The sequence below is a fragment of the Serinus canaria genome, chromosome 6 (genome assembly GCF_022539315.1).
Source record: "Serinus canaria isolate serCan28SL12 chromosome 6, serCan2020, whole genome shotgun sequence".
NCBI lineage: Eukaryota > Metazoa > Chordata > Aves > Passeriformes > Fringillidae > Serinus > Serinus canaria.
In genome coordinates, this window is record NC_066320.1 from 30,753,367 (window position 1) to 30,772,507 (window position 19,141).

The following is a 19,141-nucleotide window of genomic DNA, read 5'->3' on the forward strand; positions in this document are numbered from 1 at the left end:
CTGTGCTTAGGGAGGGAGAGTAGAAGGGAGCTGCAGTGCAGAGATCCACAAACGCTTGCATGGATGCCAGGAATTGCACATAGCAGATTGGAATAGCAGCAGCACGGGGCTCTGAGCCAAAGCATCTTAAGAGAAGCATCTGCAAAAGGCAAGGGCAGCCTCTTTATTTCTTTTTTGCGACCTCCCAGTGCCCAGCTGAGTTCTCTCACCTCCCTTGTGCTCTGCTGGGATGGGGAACAAAGCCCTGGCATAGCCCTGAAATGCTTAATGAGGAGAAACAGAACAGAGTGGCTGTGAGCAGTCAAACCCAGGGAGCCAAACAAGGAGGGAACAAAATGAGGGATTGTGAGGAATGTCTCAGTGTGCAGCTCACACTCAAGTGTGGTGCTTGGTCTGCTCTGTGTCAGGGTGCACGTGTCTGCTGGCTGCCAGTGGGCACTGCCAGCCTTTTCCCTCAAGGAAGGAGAGCCAGGGGTGACACAGAGCAGCTGGCACACTGTAGTTCTGCACCTTCATCTTCCACACAGTAATTTGCTTGTGTGTATCTCCACCCTCCAGAAAGTCTGATTTGAAAAAAAAAAAAAAACCACAATAACCAAGCCATATTTCCACAGGCACATGCCTGGAACGTGTGGATGAAAGGAAAAAATCTGGCTAATATTGTCACAAAATGATAAATACACATATGTGCACCAAGGAAGATTTCTCTTGGAAGTTTTAACGTTCAAGCAGTCCATGTGTGGTAAATTAGAGATGCAGCAATGAGATATGACATAATGATAAGCAGGGAGTGAAGGGATTATTTAGAGCTGCAAGCACAAAAGCATCACTTCCCAGAGAAGGAGAAGCAATGCTCCTGTACCCATGTCCTGCATAGTGTAGCTGGAATATCTTGAATTCATCTAAATTACCAAGAAAAGATCAGTTGGAGGAAATTCCACTCCAGAGAACAGAAACCAGAATGAGAGGTTTAATAATGCAGTAGCTATCAAAGAGCTGAACCACAGTGGGCTGTACCATAATCCAAGAGTCTAACCAGAGGCAGGCAAGAAATACTTAATTATGGTTATTGGAGATCTGATTGATATGACTCTAAGGGGAGTCAAGCAGATGACCTCTGAGACCCTTTGTAGCCTTAGATTCTGGTGGTTTTATGCCTTACAGATCTCAGTCAGTGAATAGACTGAGTGTCTCAAACAGCAGCATTTAAGCCTAAGTAATGTGTCAGCCTGGGGTTATGATGTGCCCTCCCATAGAGGGATGATGTGGCAGCATCCTTTGGTTCCCCAGCTGTAATGACCATTATTTAGGCTGCTGGACTGAAGGAGGCCTTTGGCATGAATCTGGAGCAAATCCTTCCCTGGGAAGTGCTGCAGTATTGTAATGTTGTATTCCTTACCCTGAGTACCCTGAGAACTTGGCTTCCTCTTTTTGGATGATAAAACTTCCCAAAGGTGCCTTGTGTCACAAGGACATGACAAAGCTTTAAAATCCTCATTGCTTACAGCAGGCTTTTGAGGTAATCTGCTTTGGACATGAAACCAAACCCCTCCTTTTAGGGCAAAATCCTTGCTGTTACCTTTGCTCTCCAAAGTGTCATTTATGGTTGATAGGAAAAATCCCAGTGCTGGTGTTAGAGCCCCTGCTCTCTGAGTGCTCTGCAGGAGCAGGGCAGGGGAGATGCTGCTGAATTTAGGGCCAGGTGGCCTTCTCAGGGCTCTGGGCTCTGTCTGGGGTTCAGATTTGAGGCAATTCTGGGGTTACTATAGTTGATTTTTGGAAGCTCTGCAAGTTTCTCCTTTCCTTACTGGCATTTATTCCCACATCCTTTCTGTAACCTCACCAACTGCAGCAGAGCTCTGAAAATGGAGCAAGTGAAAGTGAGTTTCAGAAGAGGTGTATTCCAGCTCCAGTGAGCTGTTTGGAATATCCACTTCTGATGAAGTGTGGGGTAATTTTGTTTTCTGTAGATGGTCCTGCGTGGCTCATGAATCAAAGCACAGATCAAGCTAGTCTCATTTCATTAGCTTTATTTGGCTCTGGGAAGGGATGGATCATCTTTCTAAATCACATTTAATCTGCTTATTTTGGCTAACCTCTTTTCAAGAAGGAAATTCAAAGCCTACCGTGTGTATATGAAATAAAACAGTCTTAAAAGTAGAATTTTACCACCTCTGCTTCAAAAACAGATTTGGGAAATGGGCCATGATGGATTTTGTGCTACATAGTTGAATATTTTGATCTTGTTCTTTTAAGTGGTAGTGAATCATTTAATCATGAGAAGATTCATTTAGAAGATGAGATACATTTTGGGTGATAGCCAACACTACTCCTGTTAGGTTTACTTGCTACCAATTACAAGTTTACTTGAAGTTTATATTAAAAAGAAACCAACACAGATTTGGAGAAGAGGGGAGAAAGTAATGGAAGGATCAGGCTCTTTGTAATTCTTGAGTTGGGCCAGTGTGATTATGTTTATAATCATGATGGGTGAAGTTTCACAAAACAGAATCTTTCAAAGCAATCTCTTCTTCCTCCCCTCACTTTCATTGATTCCCATGGACAGTTAAAAATCAGGTGCAGTGTTACAATTGTCAGTCTTATTTGTTATTTGGTCAATAAAGAACATATAAAAGTGTGATGGGGGTTCTGTATCTCTTAAAAGCACCACAGTTCAGTTTCTGATAGTGTTATTTGCTAAGTAAGCATGAGCAATGATGTTTGCCAAAAGTTTTTCTTTTTTTTGTTTTCCCCTCTTACAGAAAAATAGTTTCGGAGTATGAGAAGACGATTGCTCAGATGATAGGTAGGTGTTTCTGCTGTGAAAGATGCTCCCTGGTTGAAGTCTCTGGGCTTCATTTTGATGCTGGCTGCATCTGCTGATGCTGCAGGGAATTGTGAATGCATCTGAGGACACCAGAAAAGGAAAAGTCAGGGCCTCATCTCACAGCCAGCAGCCCCCGGGCAGTTCAGGTAACACAGAAAGCTCAGGGCTTTCCCTTGTGCAGCAGAGCCCATAGGAAACGGGTTCAAATTCATGGGTTTCTCCAGGAGAGACTTTCAGTGACCTAAAAACCCCTTAGGCATCAGCTCACAGCTGTTTAAAGGCAGATACCAAAGTTAGCTCTTCACAACAACGGGGATTATCTGTGCTAAATGCATCGATCAGACCAAAACCGAGATTAACTCCAATCCCAGCTGGGACTTTACAAGTGCCCAGTCCACCCCCCAGTTACTTACTGACACAGGACTCTCCTTTCAAGTCTAAATTGTGACAAGTTTTGCCTCTTAGTAATTAGAAAACACCTTTGCTAACAGCATGTCTCACTGATAAAATCCTCTACCCTCACTAGCACTTCAAACCCAAAGGCTGCAGGGCTCGTGTGGTTCCTCAGCATGTGAGGTCTGGCCCCTGGGATGTGATTTTAAAGCCTCCTCTAAGATTTCTAAAGCTCTTTTTATTAGTCTGGCTATAGGAAGCACCAGTGGCTTGTGCTGCCTTGTACTGCTTCAGCTCCAGCCTTTCTGTTTCCCAGAAAGGCAAATGGCTGAGTGGAATTTTGGGATCTCCAAGGCCAGAGTTGCTCAGAAGAGCACCAGTGTCTGGTGCTTTTGCTGCCTTCCTGGATTTCTTGGCCCTTGGGAGGCATCCCAGCCATCTTTCCAAGTGAGAGCAAAATGGACCTACAAATAAATTTTATGAGAATGACAACTGTAATAAATAAATTAATGAAATATATATAATAACTAAATAAAAAAACACTAATAGGTCAGGTTCCATTCTCTCTGGTGTTATGCTTCCACTGCCTTTTGTATGTACAGCTGAGCCAATGTGCTGCCTTCTGACGTGGTGTGTGTCATTGTCATCATGCAAGTGTTCAAGCAGGAGTGACCAGAGTATGCAAAGAACTTATTCATTTTGGTTTACGTGCCCTGGTGTGGCTTCCACCCTGAACTTGGCCAGTGCTACAGACACACAAAAGACCTGTCCTTTTTTCCCCAGGCTGTGCATACAGTTAACAACAGATAAATTCAGATTTATTTTTGAGAAACAGATGTTTTAAAAAATCAGATTTTGAGACTGCAGTGCAACAGTAAGATACAGAATAGGAATCCTGAGGCCAAGGCACAGCCTTGGTGTACACAGTGCATTCCATCATTGCCACTTCCTCTTGTTGCAAAGAAGTGAAGGTTCAGTAAGAAGTGGGCCTTTGACTATAATAAAATAGCTCTTTAAAATTCAGATTCAGAGTATCAGAGCCTCTCAGATGCTCTGTGGTGAGTTTTTAAGATCTATGGCTATAAGTAATTTAATTTGCAGTCCGTTTGCAAAGAACTGAACCAACAACAGCTACACAGAAAACATCCTTTCTGTGTTAATTAGAGCAGTATGCAAATCCTACAGCATGGTAATACGTTAAATGTGAGGCTTCTCCCTGCATTTAATGTAAATTTTTGATCTAATTGTCCCACTTTGTCATGCCATTTCTTGTAAATTGCTGTCCCTTCTGATAAAGGAATTCACTCATCCGAATATCACTGTGGAGGAAAGTGTGTGTTTGTTATTTGCATGTACTTCAGTGACCTGTTAGTGATGCCTCAGTGCTAAAGCAGAATTTGCATCTTCACAAAAGAAATGCCTGTGCTGTTTCTGTTCACCATTTAACCCTTCTGAACTATTTATACAGCCCTGTTAGAAGGGCACTGCACATAAACCAATTTCACCAATCCCTTTGATGAATATTCAGTGAGGTTGGTAGGTCCTACTGAGCTTTTTGTAGGCTGGTGTGTGCATAATGAATGCTGAAAATATCCCATATTAACAATATATGACTGCCTGTGTTTGCTTCTAAAGGCACTGAAAAATGTGCATTGCAAACTGCAATTGCTTTTGATTCCAAGGGCTGTGGAAAGTTCAGTATTTCCACACTTATATGGAACCCAAAATTACCCAGCTTAGCTGCTGTGATTACTTCATGCCACACTGTGCAAGCTGCCGGTGTGGAGATCCCTTTTTAGTGTCACTTGGTGTATTTCTTTACTCGTGCTTTTATCTTTTTTTCCCTTTTTTCCCTTACATTTGCCTCAACCCCTAACACATTTTAGTTTACTCTGAGGAGTGGGGGAGAGGAAAGACCAGGCTTTCCAGGCTGTGCTGCTGCTTTGTGCTTGGTGCTGTTTGCTCTGACAGCCAGGGAGCAGAGCCTGGGTGACCCCAGCGTTCCTGCACCCTCCACACACCTGGCTCACAGCCAAAGTCCCCACCCCAATTCCTTTTCACTGACTGGTTTCTAATGTTGGTTTGTTGGGTTTTTTTCCCCCTGTTAAAAATGTATCCTTATTTTTGCATTTAAATACATGATGAGATTGATGAGATTTTACATTATGAGATTTTTTTTTATTACTTTACATTTGAATACATGATGAAATTCTCCTTGTGAAAAACAAACAGATGTTATGCTTTGTGCATTTCAGGTTGTTGCATTACTTATTTGCTGCTTTCCTAACAATTCCCGATTTTTCTATTTTGCTTCCGTTTTCGTTGCTTCTTGCTATTTGCTTGCAAAAACAAAACAGGCAAGCCTGGTAAGTAAAGCTTTTCACCAACTTTCACACCAGCATTTTGCATCTTTAGTTTCTTTTGCTTTTGTTCTCTGTTTGCTGCATTCCCATTAAGTCGTGTGAGTAGTAGTGAGCTGAGCCTGAAAGCGGATCTGCCCTGGTGCTGCTCTGATTCTGTCAATTTGGATAGTGTTAGTCCTGAGCATACTGCTGTGATTGTTGGTGAGCCCTGGGCAGGGTGTGTTGCAGATGTGGAAGTCATTTAATTCAAATATTTTGATCACATAACCTTGTAAACATATTTAGAATTAAGGATGTGTAGCCGCTTCTCTAAGATTGACTTAGCACATTTTACTGAAACTAAATCATAGTCTTAGAAAATAGAAGGTCCTTTCCAACCCAAACAATTCTGTGATTTTATGAAAATACCACATAAAACTCTAGTTTCCCTCCAGCCAAGTTTCTGCCTTTTGTTGTATTTAACCATTTTGGTTTGGGAGCATCTCTTGGATGGGCTTGGTGCAGCCTGGTCTACTGGGAGGTGTCCCTGTCCATGGCAGGGGAGTGGAATTAAATGAGCTTTAAGGTACTTTCCAACCCAAACCATTCTGGGATTCTGTAACATTTGTCCCAGTTTCCCATGAGTGAGTTTAAATGGTGCTGGGGGTTGAGTGTTGGTGGAGCTGATCCAGCAGAGGAGAGAGGAGGGCCCACGATGTGCTGGGAGGAAGAGGAGGAGCTCAGTAGTTGTGAGGAAGTGTGACATGAATTATTAACTTCCTGATCACCCTGGAAACAAATAAGGAATTTGCTAAAACACCTCAGACAGTCTCACAAAAAGTAGGGATATGATATTAAATACATTAAAATATTTTGGATGAGGATGCAAATGGATCTCTTGCCCATGGAGCTGCAGTGGCAGAAGTGTTGCCAGAGAACAGGATCCTGCCAGGAAAGGGTTTGGAATTATCTTGGCAGGGTGTAATCTCCAGCATGATTAAACAAATCTAGTGCTGGAGCACAAGGAGACAGCCTCTTAGCTTTAGAAAAATAAACAAAGGACAACAATTTTTTTTTGTTTTAATTGAGAACACATTAATTTTGACATTTCAGAGGAATATGGCGTGTCTCTAAGAAAGCAAAACAGAAAAGAATGTTTCTTTTTAATAAAGTGTTAAATATATCCAAGTGATGCTGTATTACACAACTGGGCTTCTCTGCCATGTCAAAGGTGTTTGTTCACCAGTAAAATAAAGGTGTTACAAGCAGGTCCTGAGAACCTTCATCTTCTGCATCACACAGAGCAAAATAAGCTCAGGTCAGGCTCTGCCCCAGTCAGGAGTGAGCAGAGGAGCCCAGGAGCTGATGCACAGCATGGCATCATCTCTGCTCTGGCCTTGGTCAGGCCAGCAAAAATGTGCATTTTTTGGGAGGAGTATGCAAGAGGAAGAGATTAATCTCAGTCTGAGAATTGACAGTATCAGCTTTGGCATTTTGGAGTGACCAGCACTATAAATAATTCAGATAAAATCTTCTATTCAAATAAAATCCCCAAACTTGTTTAGTTCTTTATGTTTCCAAATATAAAGGCCCAAATGAAAAATTGTACATTGTGAAATGCCCCATGCTTTTTCCACAGGAGAACTTTTTACCTTATTTTAGTTTCTATCATAAACCAAGGAAGGCGGTAATATAAAACTGCTGTGTTTGGTGGGTGGGTTTTCCTTTCAGTATCATGCAAAGTACCCCTTAAAACATGGGCACAAGAATCATAGTTTAGGATGTGAAGGAAACAGTGCAGCATTTTGGAAGACAATGCCAGACTTTTTCTTCCAGTGTTATGTGGATATTCCAACTTATTATGAGGTCAATTCCCTTGAAAATTCCTCCTCCATATGGATTTGTATTCCTGTTATGTTCTTCCCACCACCCCTGGCTCAAATTTAACTATACACAGGAGGAGCTTGGCAGATGTTTTTTGCAGTTTTTTTTACACTTAGGAAGTCTGTCTGATGTTAGATTTCCTTTCTGCCACTTGCTCCAGCAATGCTGAGAGCTGGTAAAACACTGCTTTTCCAAGGGAAGAATTGAAATCCACTGAACAAAGTGCCTTGTTTGTGCAAGACTAGAAGGTGCCAGGAGCTGACAGGCATTTATCAACAATGGCAAATAACTTGTGGCCAGTGCTAGGAATGTGCATAAATGTCCTTTTCTTCAGCTAGTGCATCTTCAGGGGAAATCCAACACCTGCCTTTTCATGGGAACAGCCGAGTTCAGAGTGAAGAGATCATCAGTACAGAGATACATTCACATTTTCCCCCAACATCAAAATATTTAAATATCACTGTATTTAGTCTGTTTTCCTAAACAGGCCTGTGTCTTTATATAAATCTGACTTTTCTAGATCCTGTACACTTACTAATACACAAATAGGGCAGAGTATAGTAGAACTTGTAGATGATCATGAGCTCAGTGGACTTACTCCTGTTACCGTTCTGAAAACCTCTCTTCTCTCTACTCCTCTCTTCTTTCAGAGGATGAACAGAGAGAGAAATCTGTCTCCCACCACACTGTTCAGCAGCTCATAGTGGAGAAGGAGCAAGCTCTGGCCGATCTGAACTCAGTGGAGAAATCCCTGGCAGATCTTTTCAGGAGATACGAGAAGATGAAAGAAGTCCTGGAGGGGTTTCGGAAGGTCAGTCACCTTAACATCTTCTTTAAAGAGCAGAGCTGAGCAGATTCTGTGGACCAAAATGTGCTGTTCTGCTGGACAGAAGGCAGGACTTGTGTTTCCAGCTAATTCTGATGTTCTTCATGAGAAACCATAGTCCTCAGGTGAAGGATTGCAGCCAGCCATCAAATGCAAACAGAAAAATTGTAAATTTCTTTGCATTGTGAAATATTCTCTTTCAGGGGGTGCCAGTGTTGGACTGCAGCTCTTCAAACAGCTGTGTGTGACTCCCACAAACAGGTGCCTGTCCTGCATTTTAACCTCTTGGTTTAAATTTGATGTCATCTTCTCTTTTAAGAATGAAGAGGTGTTGAAGAAGTGCGCGCAGGAATATTTGTCACGAGTGAAGAAGGAGGAGCAGAGGTACCAGGCACTCAAAATTCATGCTGAGGAAAAACTGGACAGGTAATTGAGTCATGGATTCACAGAATGGTTTGGGTTGGAAGGGATTTTAAAACCATCTTGTTCCACCCCCTGCCATGGGTAGGGACACCTTCCACTGGACCAGGTTGTTCCAAGCCCTGTCCAGCCTGGCCTTGGACACTTCCAGGACTGGTGCATGGACTGTACACGTTTTTTCAGGAGTTCATGCTGAAGAAGAATTCCCATGGCTGGGCCTCACATCCCAAACTGATCCTGCAATATGCAAAGCACAGGCTGCTCTGTGATAGAGGTGCAAAGAAATGCAATAATGAGAATTTTTCCAATGTGCTGGTTTTTCTTCCAGTTCCTGGCCGTACAGAACACTTTAAATTTCTATATTTAGCTAATGTCTTTATATTTGTTAATGTATTATCATGGGAGGATCAAGAAAGAAGCATTAGCCAGTTTCTTTTTTCTAGATCTCCAGGTAATGACCAATTAAGCCTTTCTAGGGATCATGTTCAGTACTCATTAGTACAGTCCCCTGAATTGGAGATCAGGTTTGGAAACTGCCATAGAACTCTTCTACCTGAGTCATATTTGTAACCTCAGCAGAGATATCTGAGAGAAGCACAAAGGGAGCAACACTGACAGTAAGAAAAGACTGTAGCCCCTGCTGAGCAAGAGAGGGAGTTGGGAAAAGTTTTTAGGGACAAGTCTCACAACGTACCCAAGATGTGCAGAAGGCAGCCCTGCCCTCTCCCCCCATTTGTTAAGGTGCTGTCCATCCTTGGGCACGCTCTGCCCTTTCCTGTAGAGACCCTGGTGTGACCAACCCCTGTGTTTTTTGCAGAGCCAATGCTGAAATTGCACAAGTGAGAGGCAAGGCCCAGCAGGAGCAGGCAGCGTACCAGGCCAGCCTTCGCAAGGAGCAGCTCAAAGTGGATGCCTTGGAGAGAACACTGGAACAAAAGGTAAATAAACCTTTATTTGCCAAGCTCTGCCTGAGGATTGTCCTGCAGCTCACTGGCCTTGGGGACAGCAGCACTCCCCAGATTTTAAGGCAAAACCCCTGTGTGCACCAGCTGGACCCAGGTTTGATCTAAGCCCAAGTGTTTGGGGCTGGCTCAGCCTCAGGCAGAGCTCAGGGTGCACCTCTGCAGCCCAGGCCTTGGTTTGCTTCAGTTCTCAGCTTTTTCTCTCGGGTTCTGTTTCCCTTTTTAGTGCTAGCTGTAATTCCAGTGCTAATTCCAAAGTGTCTGTAGGAAATGCTTATTTATATCTCTAGCTCAGCCAAGGAAGCTTGCTTTGGCATAGAACAGCTCATCCTTGCTTGCAGCTCTGCAAGGCAGGGTGAAAATAATGAAAAAAAAATAGAAAAGTGCAGCCTAGAAACAAATTTCCACTCTGTATTATTGTGGAGTGCTGGGAATGACTGCTGTGAAGCTGTCTGCTTTGGTGCTAAATTTGATTTATTAAAACTGGAGGAGCTGTATTTGGAAGAAAGGAAGCATTTGTTTGAATGCATGTAGCTGTACTATGAATATGAGCACTTAGTTGTACTATATCTGCACATTTATCTGTATGTATAGATCTCCTGTTCTCAGCATTGGAGAAAAGTTAATTTTCCCACACTTCTCCCACTTGTTAGATAATATTAAAATTTAAAAAAACCTCCTCATCTTAATGCAGCAATCCTTTTCATAATACTTCATATTTTATTTTCCAGAATAAAGAGATAGAAGAATTAACAAAGATTTGTGATGAACTGATTGCCAAAATGGGGAAAAGCTAACTTTTAACCAAATTTCTGGACTTCAATCCTGAGTGCAATATGACCATTGGCACACTGATGTCCATACATTTATGTGGACAGGTTATATTTTCACTTTTTCGTATGCACTACTGTATTTTCTTTCTAAATAAAGTTGATTTAATTGTATGCAGTACTAAGATGACTATCAGAATTTCTTGCTATTGTTTGCATTTTCATAGTATAATTCATAGCAAGTTGATCTCAAAGTTCCTGTATCAGGGAGATTGTCAAGTTCTCTAAGAAAATACAAATTGCTGATCCTAGCCTTCCCTTTGTACATGAGTTCCCATGTTGGATGTCTTTTGGATTTAATATAAACACGTATTACTTGCATGGGGACTCTTGCCTTAAGGAATGTAAACTTTATCTGCATTTGCTGATTTGTAAAATAAAATCTAAAAAAAAAAAAAAAAAAAGGAAAATGCATGTCACAAATGAAATTCTCTATTGTAAATAAATTTTTTCGTTGAAAGTTGAAGATAAGTATGGCTCTCTTTTGTGTCCTTCACTTGCTTATTTCAGCACCAGATGCTCTTGGGAATTAATTCCTCCACAGAAAGCACTTCATGGGTCACTGCTTGGAACACTTTGTGGGTCACAAGAGTCTGCTGCTTATTTGCACATATCTAGGTCTATATCTTAGAGTCTCTCTAAATATATGTATATGTGTCTATGTGTTGGATTTGGACCACTCAAGTCTCAAGCATAGGCTTAATCCTCCAAAATATATAATGCTCTGACCCTGATCCAGCAAATCCCATGGGCAAATGTAATGAGGCTGTTGGAGGAGTCTGAGGCTGTGCCATGTGGTGACAGGATGGTTTTTAAGCATGTCTGGCACTGCAAGGTGAATAATTTCCTGCTCCTGGAAGAATGTGCCTGCAGGGCTGGTGGAGCTGAGGTTGGTGTGATCAGAGGTGCAGCCAGAATAAGCTCCATAAGTAGCACTCTTGAACACCTCTTTATCCTGTAAGTTATCCTCTGCACAGGATTAGGGATGGAGGAGAAGCATTAAGGCTCTAATAGCAAACAAACTGCTTTCTTTGCCTAATGGTGCATCTCTTGGATCTCCATGATGTGGACAGTCTTCAGCCTGGTTCTTGTCAGCTCCCTTTTTGTCCTCAAAAGTAAGTCAACTCCTTTTTCTTTTCTTTTTTTACTTCATTTGCATTCCCTACCTCAGGCATGGCTGAGCCTCTTTGCGGTTCTGGGCTCCTCTCCTGGGTTGGATTGGTTTCAGGTCATTTTGTGTGTGTGGTTGGCAGCACAGAACTGCACCTCTGTAAAGATAAATGTGTGTGCTGACAGATTCAAATGTCCCCACTGATAGCAAGGGTGGGATTTCTGCTCTGCAAGCTTCAAGTGTGGTGTTTGAAATATCTTTATAACTCATGCTTGCCTTCCTTTGAAAATACTATGTAGTTTGTGGCAAGGAAAAGAAAGAGGATTGAGGTATGGTTGTGGTGTTTAAACAAGAGCAAAACTCAAGATACACTGCTGTGCTTTGCAGCTGAATTGGTACTTTAGGAGAAGAGGAAAATTATATAATTGTAAGATTTTATGTGAAAAAGAAAGAAAAAAGAATTTGCTTTTTCATGGTACTCTAGACCAAAGATCATGATGGAGGGGGAAAAAACATTTAGGCTCTGCTCTGAAATGAAAATGTTGCAAGATGATATGGATGCAGTTACAGAACATCAAATGTTTCTTGTATTATTTTAAGTGCAGATTATACACAACTAAATAATCTGTGGTTGATTTTTTAATTATTTTTTATCAATATTTGACCCATTTCTAAAAAATAAACATTGATAAGATTTACAGACTCTTTGGATTTTCCAAAGCTTTTTTTTCATTTTTTCATGTGTTCTTGAAACCATACTAGAAAGATTGATATTTTTAAATACTTCTTGCAAATTCTAAGTGGTCTCTTCTCCCTCCACCCAGGTGAAGCACTGCAGTGTTACACCTGTGTAGGTTCTAGTGATGATGACTGCAACAGACAAGGAAGTCAGCAGTGCCCAGGCCATGCAGATGCCTGTGCAGTCATTAGAGGACAAGCAAGTAAGTGTCACAAATGTTCAGACTTGTTGCATTTGTCACAAAAGAAAGAAATAATCAGTGTTGGAAAGGGAAGAGTGCATTGTAAGTTAAGGAAAAAAACCAGAAATAAATATCCCCTCTCAAAATAAACCCCATTAATGAATCTCAATCCTAGTTTTGTTGACACAAATTCCCACTGGGAATGGTTTGTCGGTGTGCCACAATGAGCTGCACCAACTCTGTGGGAAAGCTGGAAAGAAGCATTTTTAGAATTGCCCACTTTTTGCTTAAGTGACTTAGCTGGAAATCAGGATGGAAGAGAAGCTAATGAGCCCCTGCACTTGGGCACATCCAAAGATATTTAAGCTGCACCAGTTCCTCTAAGATTAAAAACTGGAGTTAGTTAAGTGGGAGCTGTTGGTGCGCTGCCTTGTTGTGATTCCATTCATTTTCTTGTGAGGAGCAGCCAAACCCGAGGCTGTTGCTCAGTGCTGGGTGGTCAGGCTGGTGCTGGGGGGTGCAGGTGGGAGCAGGAGGCCATTTGCAGCCCCTCTGGGCTCACTGTGCCTCTGTTCCAGGTGGCATCATGAAGTCCTGCTCGTTCAGGTCCTTCTGCGAGCGGGCAAGGCGCGACGGATCGAGGGCGCCCGGGGTGAGCGTCCACTGCTGCTACTCCAACAACTGCAACGCCAGGAGCCTGGCTCCCAGGGTCACCAGCTTCTGCAGCTTCTCCCTCCTCATCCTCACTCTGCTCTGGCACCCCTTGTTGAAGCTGACATGAGGGGAAAAAGAAAAAAGAAAAGAGTATCCTGAAGCAACAACTCTGCCTTCTTAGCAAGGGATGATAATATTTGCTAATCACGTTACTCCGTGTACCATTTATCTCACTAGGCAAAAAGCTGTAGGAAGACCTGACAGATGTTTAGATAAAAATTGTTTCATCTGCTAAATAGGTCTTGATCTCTGTGTAAGAAATGCTGCCCTGTTGCTTACCCTGAGGGGTTGATTCTGGGAATACATCACATTTTCCAGCCATTTGGATAAGGAGAAATCTTTGCTGCAGGTAACCTGGTAGTAAGGTAAAGGGCAAATGGCTGCCAAATGCTTTTTACTGTTGGCAGATATTCAAAAGCAAGCTAAAATTTTCAAGCATGAAGTGACTGAAAATTCTAGCAAGCAAGTTAATCTTTCAGAGCATATTGGTGTACTGGACAAAAGGAAACTTGAAATACAGGTGATTTAGTACTAATACAAACTGGTAAGAGAAGGTCATTAAGAGAATAATGCATGGAGGTATATTCTGTTGTATATGCTATGTTCCTGGCAGGGGGGCTGGAACTGGATGATCTTTAAGGTCCCTTCCAACCCAAACCATTCAGTGGTTCTATGCTTGTGTGTATTTCCTTGGAAAAAAACACCTTCCACTCTTCTCTTTTCTGATCCTTTGAGAATTTTACCACAGCATCAGAAGAAGAAGAAAACAAGAAGAGTTTGGAAGTTGTTTTTGCACTGGTACCCCATCCAAAGATTGGCTCAATCTATCTCCCCTGCTGGTTTTAAAGACAAGTGATAAATCCCTGTCTTGTGGGCAAATTATAACTTGAGTTTATAATTCTTGAGGTTTCAGTGATGTAAATAATTCCCCTTCTGCCCTAAACTGCAGCCTTTGAGAGTAAGAGTGTATATATCTGTACAGGTCTCCCCCTTCAGTGATGTGGTGGAGTTGAGGTGGTTTATGTATCCTTTTCATTTTGCAAAATGAATGAAATTACTTGGAGGTCTTTAGAGGTATAAAGAGGGACTAAATCAATATTTTTAATAAACCATTAATGCCAGTTTTACCAAGTAGATGATCCAGAAGGGGTCACACAGTAGAGGGGTCACACAGTAGAAGGCATTGTGCATCACTACCTCCTTTGATCCAAAACTCAGAGCACCGGGCAAGCAGATGAGTGAAATTTGTAGATTTTAATGTCCAGCTGTGATGATCTGGTCCAACCCCTGGCACACAACATGCACAGGATTGGCTGAAAGTCCAGCTGCTGTAACTGATGAAGTAGAGGTGGTCTTTCCAGTTCTAGTTTTAGTTGCCTAGGAGGAGAAAGGTTAGGTCATGAAAATTATGGAACTCACAAAATATGTGGCAAAGTAGTTTTTCCTCTAGCTTTGTGTTGTGACTTTTTTTCAGTACAATTCTTTTTAAAAATCCGTTCTGGGCAGTGTGTAGTAGAATTCTTCACATTGACCAAAATTTTATTCAGGTTGCAAACTCTAGAGCTGCTGCAAGGTCAGTGAGTGAGCCCTCCCTGCAGAGTGTAACCCTTGCCTGCCTTGTAGCTGTCACAGGGGCTGAGCTGTCTCCTTGTTTTACTGTGCTCTTTCCCCAGTGTGGATCCTTCCATCACCTCATGTAGGCTGTGGCTTCAGGCTGGCTGGATTCTCCTTGGGTTGTGTTCAGGTGGGCTCAGACAAGGCAGGTTGGTCTATTTTTAGTCTCTAGGCACCACTCTGATAAAGCTGTTGAATATAAAGATTGCAACAATGCAGCAGATCCTGGCTGAGAATGTTAATTTGGACTCCAGCGTCTCATCTGTATAAAAAAATCATTTAAATTGGTGTAAGTATTTTTCATTTCATTCTCAGCTTGAAGCAGTTCCTTCAATCTCTTCTGCTGCAGGAAGCAGGTATTGATTGTATCTTTATCTTCATATGGTTCTGTAATGATAAATCTGCATTGAATGTAATCTCTGTATGTGCTCAGTGCATCTCCTTAATGAGAAAATAAATTACATGCAATGGCTGACATTGTCTCTTGGTAAACACAACTGCTTCTTTTAATTGGGATTTCCAGCTGCATCTGGTGCTCTGTTTTCCTGCAGGAATCCTGTTGGGCTTTGTTGTTTTGTTGTGGCTTTTTTTTGTTTTTTTTTTTTTAATGTGGGATCTATTTCTTAAATCTGTTGGATAAAATAGTGGATGTTGGTAGTGTTCTTGCTGCTATATTTCCATGGTAAAATAAGAAGGTAAATCTCTATCCTCTTGACAAACACCATCTGTCATTCCTGATGGCAGCCAGGACTGAGATCTTCAGGCAGCTCCCACCGCCTCCATTCACTCCTGCCTCCCAGCTCATCACAGCCCTGCTTTGCTTTTTACAGGAAAAAAAGACATTTTTCCTGCCCAGTTATGCCCCTGAAATGTGCCTGCATGTGGATATCTAGGAGGGATGAAACATTTTTGTGGATTGGTGTTCTCAGAGCGGTTTAGTGATGGTTTTTGGCATAAGTGTTGACAAGAAGACAAGCACAAAGAAACAAAAACAAAATAGAAGGAATATTTTTTAAACTCCCTTAAAATGCAGAAAATTTTTTAGTGTTTTTGTTGCCATGACTGTGCAGAGCTATTCCCAGTCACAGGTGCAATAGAAAGTTGGTTGTTCTGAGGTTAATTCCTGCTGCAGCCAGAGGCTCCCTCTCCCTTCATGTCAGCAGCAGAGAGGCTGATGCTGAAATGCTTTCTGCTCCAACTCAGAATGACAGGACTTCTTTTTCATCTCTTCTATCAGCTGGATTTGTGGATTTGTCAGCTGGGTAAGTGCTGGGTTTGTGTCACTCTGTTCTCACCTCCAAAAAGATTCGTGATTTCTAAGTGAGAGAAAATCTCAGTTGTAACTACAGCCCCAAATCATAACTTCTATTATTCCTTCCTATCCTCTTGGTTTTGGCTCCACAAACAGCATTCCTTTGACTTGTCAAGGGCAGCAAGAGCCTCTGGGACTTCTCAGGAGGCCACAGCTGAGCAGAGTGCCTTGAGCTCTCTGTAAGAGTGAGAATTTGCCATTTAATTTGTGTCAGTGTTCACCCACACCTGGCTTTTCCACAGTGAGCACAAGGTACCAAGTTGTCCCTTGTTCTTGGTGAGGAATAAGCAATTCCTGTGCCCTTGAAAATCTAGATCAGACAAGATCAGCTCAATAGTGCCTGTGCAATTTGATAAAAGTTTCAAGTACCTGTTGCTGTCACAAACCACAGTTTATTTTTTAACCTTTTCTCCTTGTGTGAAATTTTAGTCATGCATTTCTGTGCAGTAGGGATTAACAAAACCCATCCTTGCAGCCTGTGTGACCGTGTCTTCGTGTGCAAAGAAAGCCCAGCTGTGACAGATTTCACTGTGAGCATCACTCCAAAGGGTCTCAACCTTTCTGGACCTGCAGATGTTCAGGACACAGCCCAGAGCTGCTGGCTGTGCTTGCTAACATGCCCTTGGGGAGGATTTCATGCTTCTGAAATCAGAATTCCTGAGTGCAATTCCTGGAGCCCAGGATACACATACACTCCCTCTTATCACCCACAGCCAGCAGTGCAGGGGCTGTTTTTAATTGGTGAATTTGTGACATGCTCAGAGGTGCCAGATTTACTCACAACAGAGAGGGGGGAAATGATAACAATGTTAATCCCATAGTGTAGCAAGAAATTCACAGTGTTGGTGGTGAAGGTGCAGGTGAACTTTCTTAGTATCTGAGGGAAAAAAAACCCCACAAGTGAAAAGCCAATGTGGGATTGAGTTTGGAAATCCACAGAAGCAGCTCGTGCTTGGCAGGGTGGCTCCATGGAAGCAGGTCCTGTCAAAAACAACTCGTTTGAGGTTGGGGCTTTTTGCTGACAAAGGCAAATACATGGGGTTTTTGCAACACATTTCATATAAAATCACAGTTGTGACACACAGACTGAGAGTTCAAGAGCCAGGAGAGTGAAAGACTGCAAAAAACAAGTTCTCAGTGGAAAATCTTCCAAGTGGTGTCTTGACAGAGGCGAGCTCCCATCATCTCCGACAGCCTCGGGACGGTGCCATGAGAAGTGTGACAAAGAAGGGGCTGTCAAAGCTGTGCCATGTCTGCATGGAGACATTCCTGCACGTTGCCATAGGGATGGGTTTCCAAGGGAGACAGGTGATGCACTTTTCTGGAGCAAAACTAAAGCAGAGGAATGAGGGTGGGAGGATGGGGCTGAGCATTTGAGCACAGAATCATAAAAGGGTTTGGGCTGGAAGGGACCTTAAATCCCATCCAGTGCCACCCCTGCCAGGACATCTGCCACTGCCCAGGCTGCTCCAAGCCCTGTCCAGCCTGGCCTTGGGCACTGCCAGGGATCCAGGGGCAGCCCCAGCTGCTCTGGGCACCTCTGCCAGGGCCTCCCACCCTCACAGGGAGGAATTTCTTCCCAAATTCCCATCTAACCCTGCCCTCTTTTTTGGCCACCCAACCCTCCTTTCTTCCATGTTTAGCACTAGGAATCCCTTAAGGAGTGCACTTTTCCTAAAATTCCTTGCCACTTCTATTGCAGCCTAACTTGGCCCCACAGGCAATACTCCTCTTAAAACCCTTTTAGCTGCAAGCCCAAAAGACTTGCAAGTATGAGATAATGTTGGACAGGTGAAGAGGAATTTTCTCTTGAAGTTATTTCCCTTTTCTGAGAACTTCCTGCCTTTCATTCTGACCAAAATAATTTTAATTTTTTTCCTTTAAATGCTCAAGGGGAGAAGGTATTTAAACACTGGCAGAGACTCAGCCAAAAAAATAAGAGTGGTGTCCAAATCACTGATTGCTGCTGCCTTCATTGGAGACAATCAATGTCATGTTTTAATGTCAGTCATTCTCAGTTTCTGATTTTCAGTGGGAAAAAACCAGTGTCTGTAGATCTGGAGCTCAGAGGGACTGGCTGGTATCTCTTCAGCCAGATCAGAGCCTGATTTTCCCTAAAGAAACTTTTGATTTGTGGATTTGCTCCTGTGCTCTCCCAACCTAAAGAGAGCTTTTGCAACATATCCTTGAGGTCCTGAGGATGTTCATCTCCTTTTAGCAATTTTTCTTTAACCCTTTAACAATTTTTTGAGGGCTTTCCAATGCAGGTCAAATCTCCACAAGTGTGCAGTTATTAAATTCAATTTCTCATCTTTATGTGTCCCTGGAATGACATTTCTAATAGGAGGATAACCTCTGAATTTCCTCCTCACACTCTGCTGATTACCAGCCTTAGTCAGCAGGGTAAGTTGTGCTCTAATTTTTCTTTATGTGGGCATTGCAAGTCCCAATGGCCAGAACTCACATGAGGCAGCTCCAGAGCAAAGTCCCTGCCCCCCTGGTGCCTGCCAGGAGCTGAGTGGAGCACAGGATCCATCCAAACCACAGCTGGGGCTGCAGAGCTGGGGTTTTGGAGAAACCTGCAGTCACAGAAGGGAAATGAGCACCCTGCAGTGTCCAGTGGTGTTTTGAGCCTCACTTCTGGTGCACTGCATCCCTGAGAGCTGGGGGTGGCTGGGGCAGGGCTGCAAGGAACCAGCTCTGCCCTCATCTCATCTCCTTTAGTCCTTAAGGGTTAAGTTTCACTTTTTGGAGCTGTCTTTTTGCACTGTACCATGAAGAGTGCTCATGAGCACTTGGCAGTCTCCCTCTCTTGTTTCCACATTCTCCCAGCCAATTAAGACTCCTCCTATTGGATAAACAGGTCTGGTTTTGTTAAATATTCTGTTGTAGTGATTAGGACTCTGGAAAGAGCAAATCAGTAACTGAGATGAAGCAAATCCAGGAGTGGGGCAGTGAACTGGGCCAGGAAAAAATGTTCATGGGG

General features: G+C 42.8%; 2 protein-coding genes across 10 annotated transcripts in view; both read left to right on the forward strand.

Annotated features, from left to right (window-relative positions):
• Positions 1–10,955, forward strand: part of TACC2 (transforming acidic coiled-coil containing protein 2) — a 118,456-nt gene extending 107,501 nt beyond the window's left edge. For all 9 annotated transcript variants that reach the window (XM_050975952.1, XM_018910553.3, XM_050975953.1 and 6 more), the window contains 5 exons: positions 2,763–2,806; positions 8,097–8,257; positions 8,592–8,698; positions 9,510–9,630; positions 10,386–10,955. In XM_050975952.1, the coding sequence (XP_050831909.1) occupies positions 2,763–2,806; positions 8,097–8,257; positions 8,592–8,698; positions 9,510–9,630; positions 10,386–10,451 (499 nt within the window). In that variant the 3' untranslated portion in view covers positions 10,452–10,955. The remainder of the gene's footprint in view (positions 1–2,762; positions 2,807–8,096; positions 8,258–8,591; positions 8,699–9,509; positions 9,631–10,385) is intronic.
• Positions 10,956–11,045: 90 nt separating this feature from the next.
• LOC115485555 (CD59 glycoprotein-like) lies at positions 11,046–15,259 on the forward strand. The gene is made up of 3 exons (XM_030241372.2): positions 11,046–11,599; positions 12,420–12,536; positions 13,094–15,259. Exons 1-3 carry the CDS (start codon positions 11,545–11,547, stop codon positions 13,294–13,296), a joined length of 375 nt encoding a protein of 124 aa, XP_030097232.2. The 5' UTR covers positions 11,046–11,544; the 3' UTR covers positions 13,297–15,259.
• Positions 15,260–19,141: the final 3,882 nt, after the last annotated feature.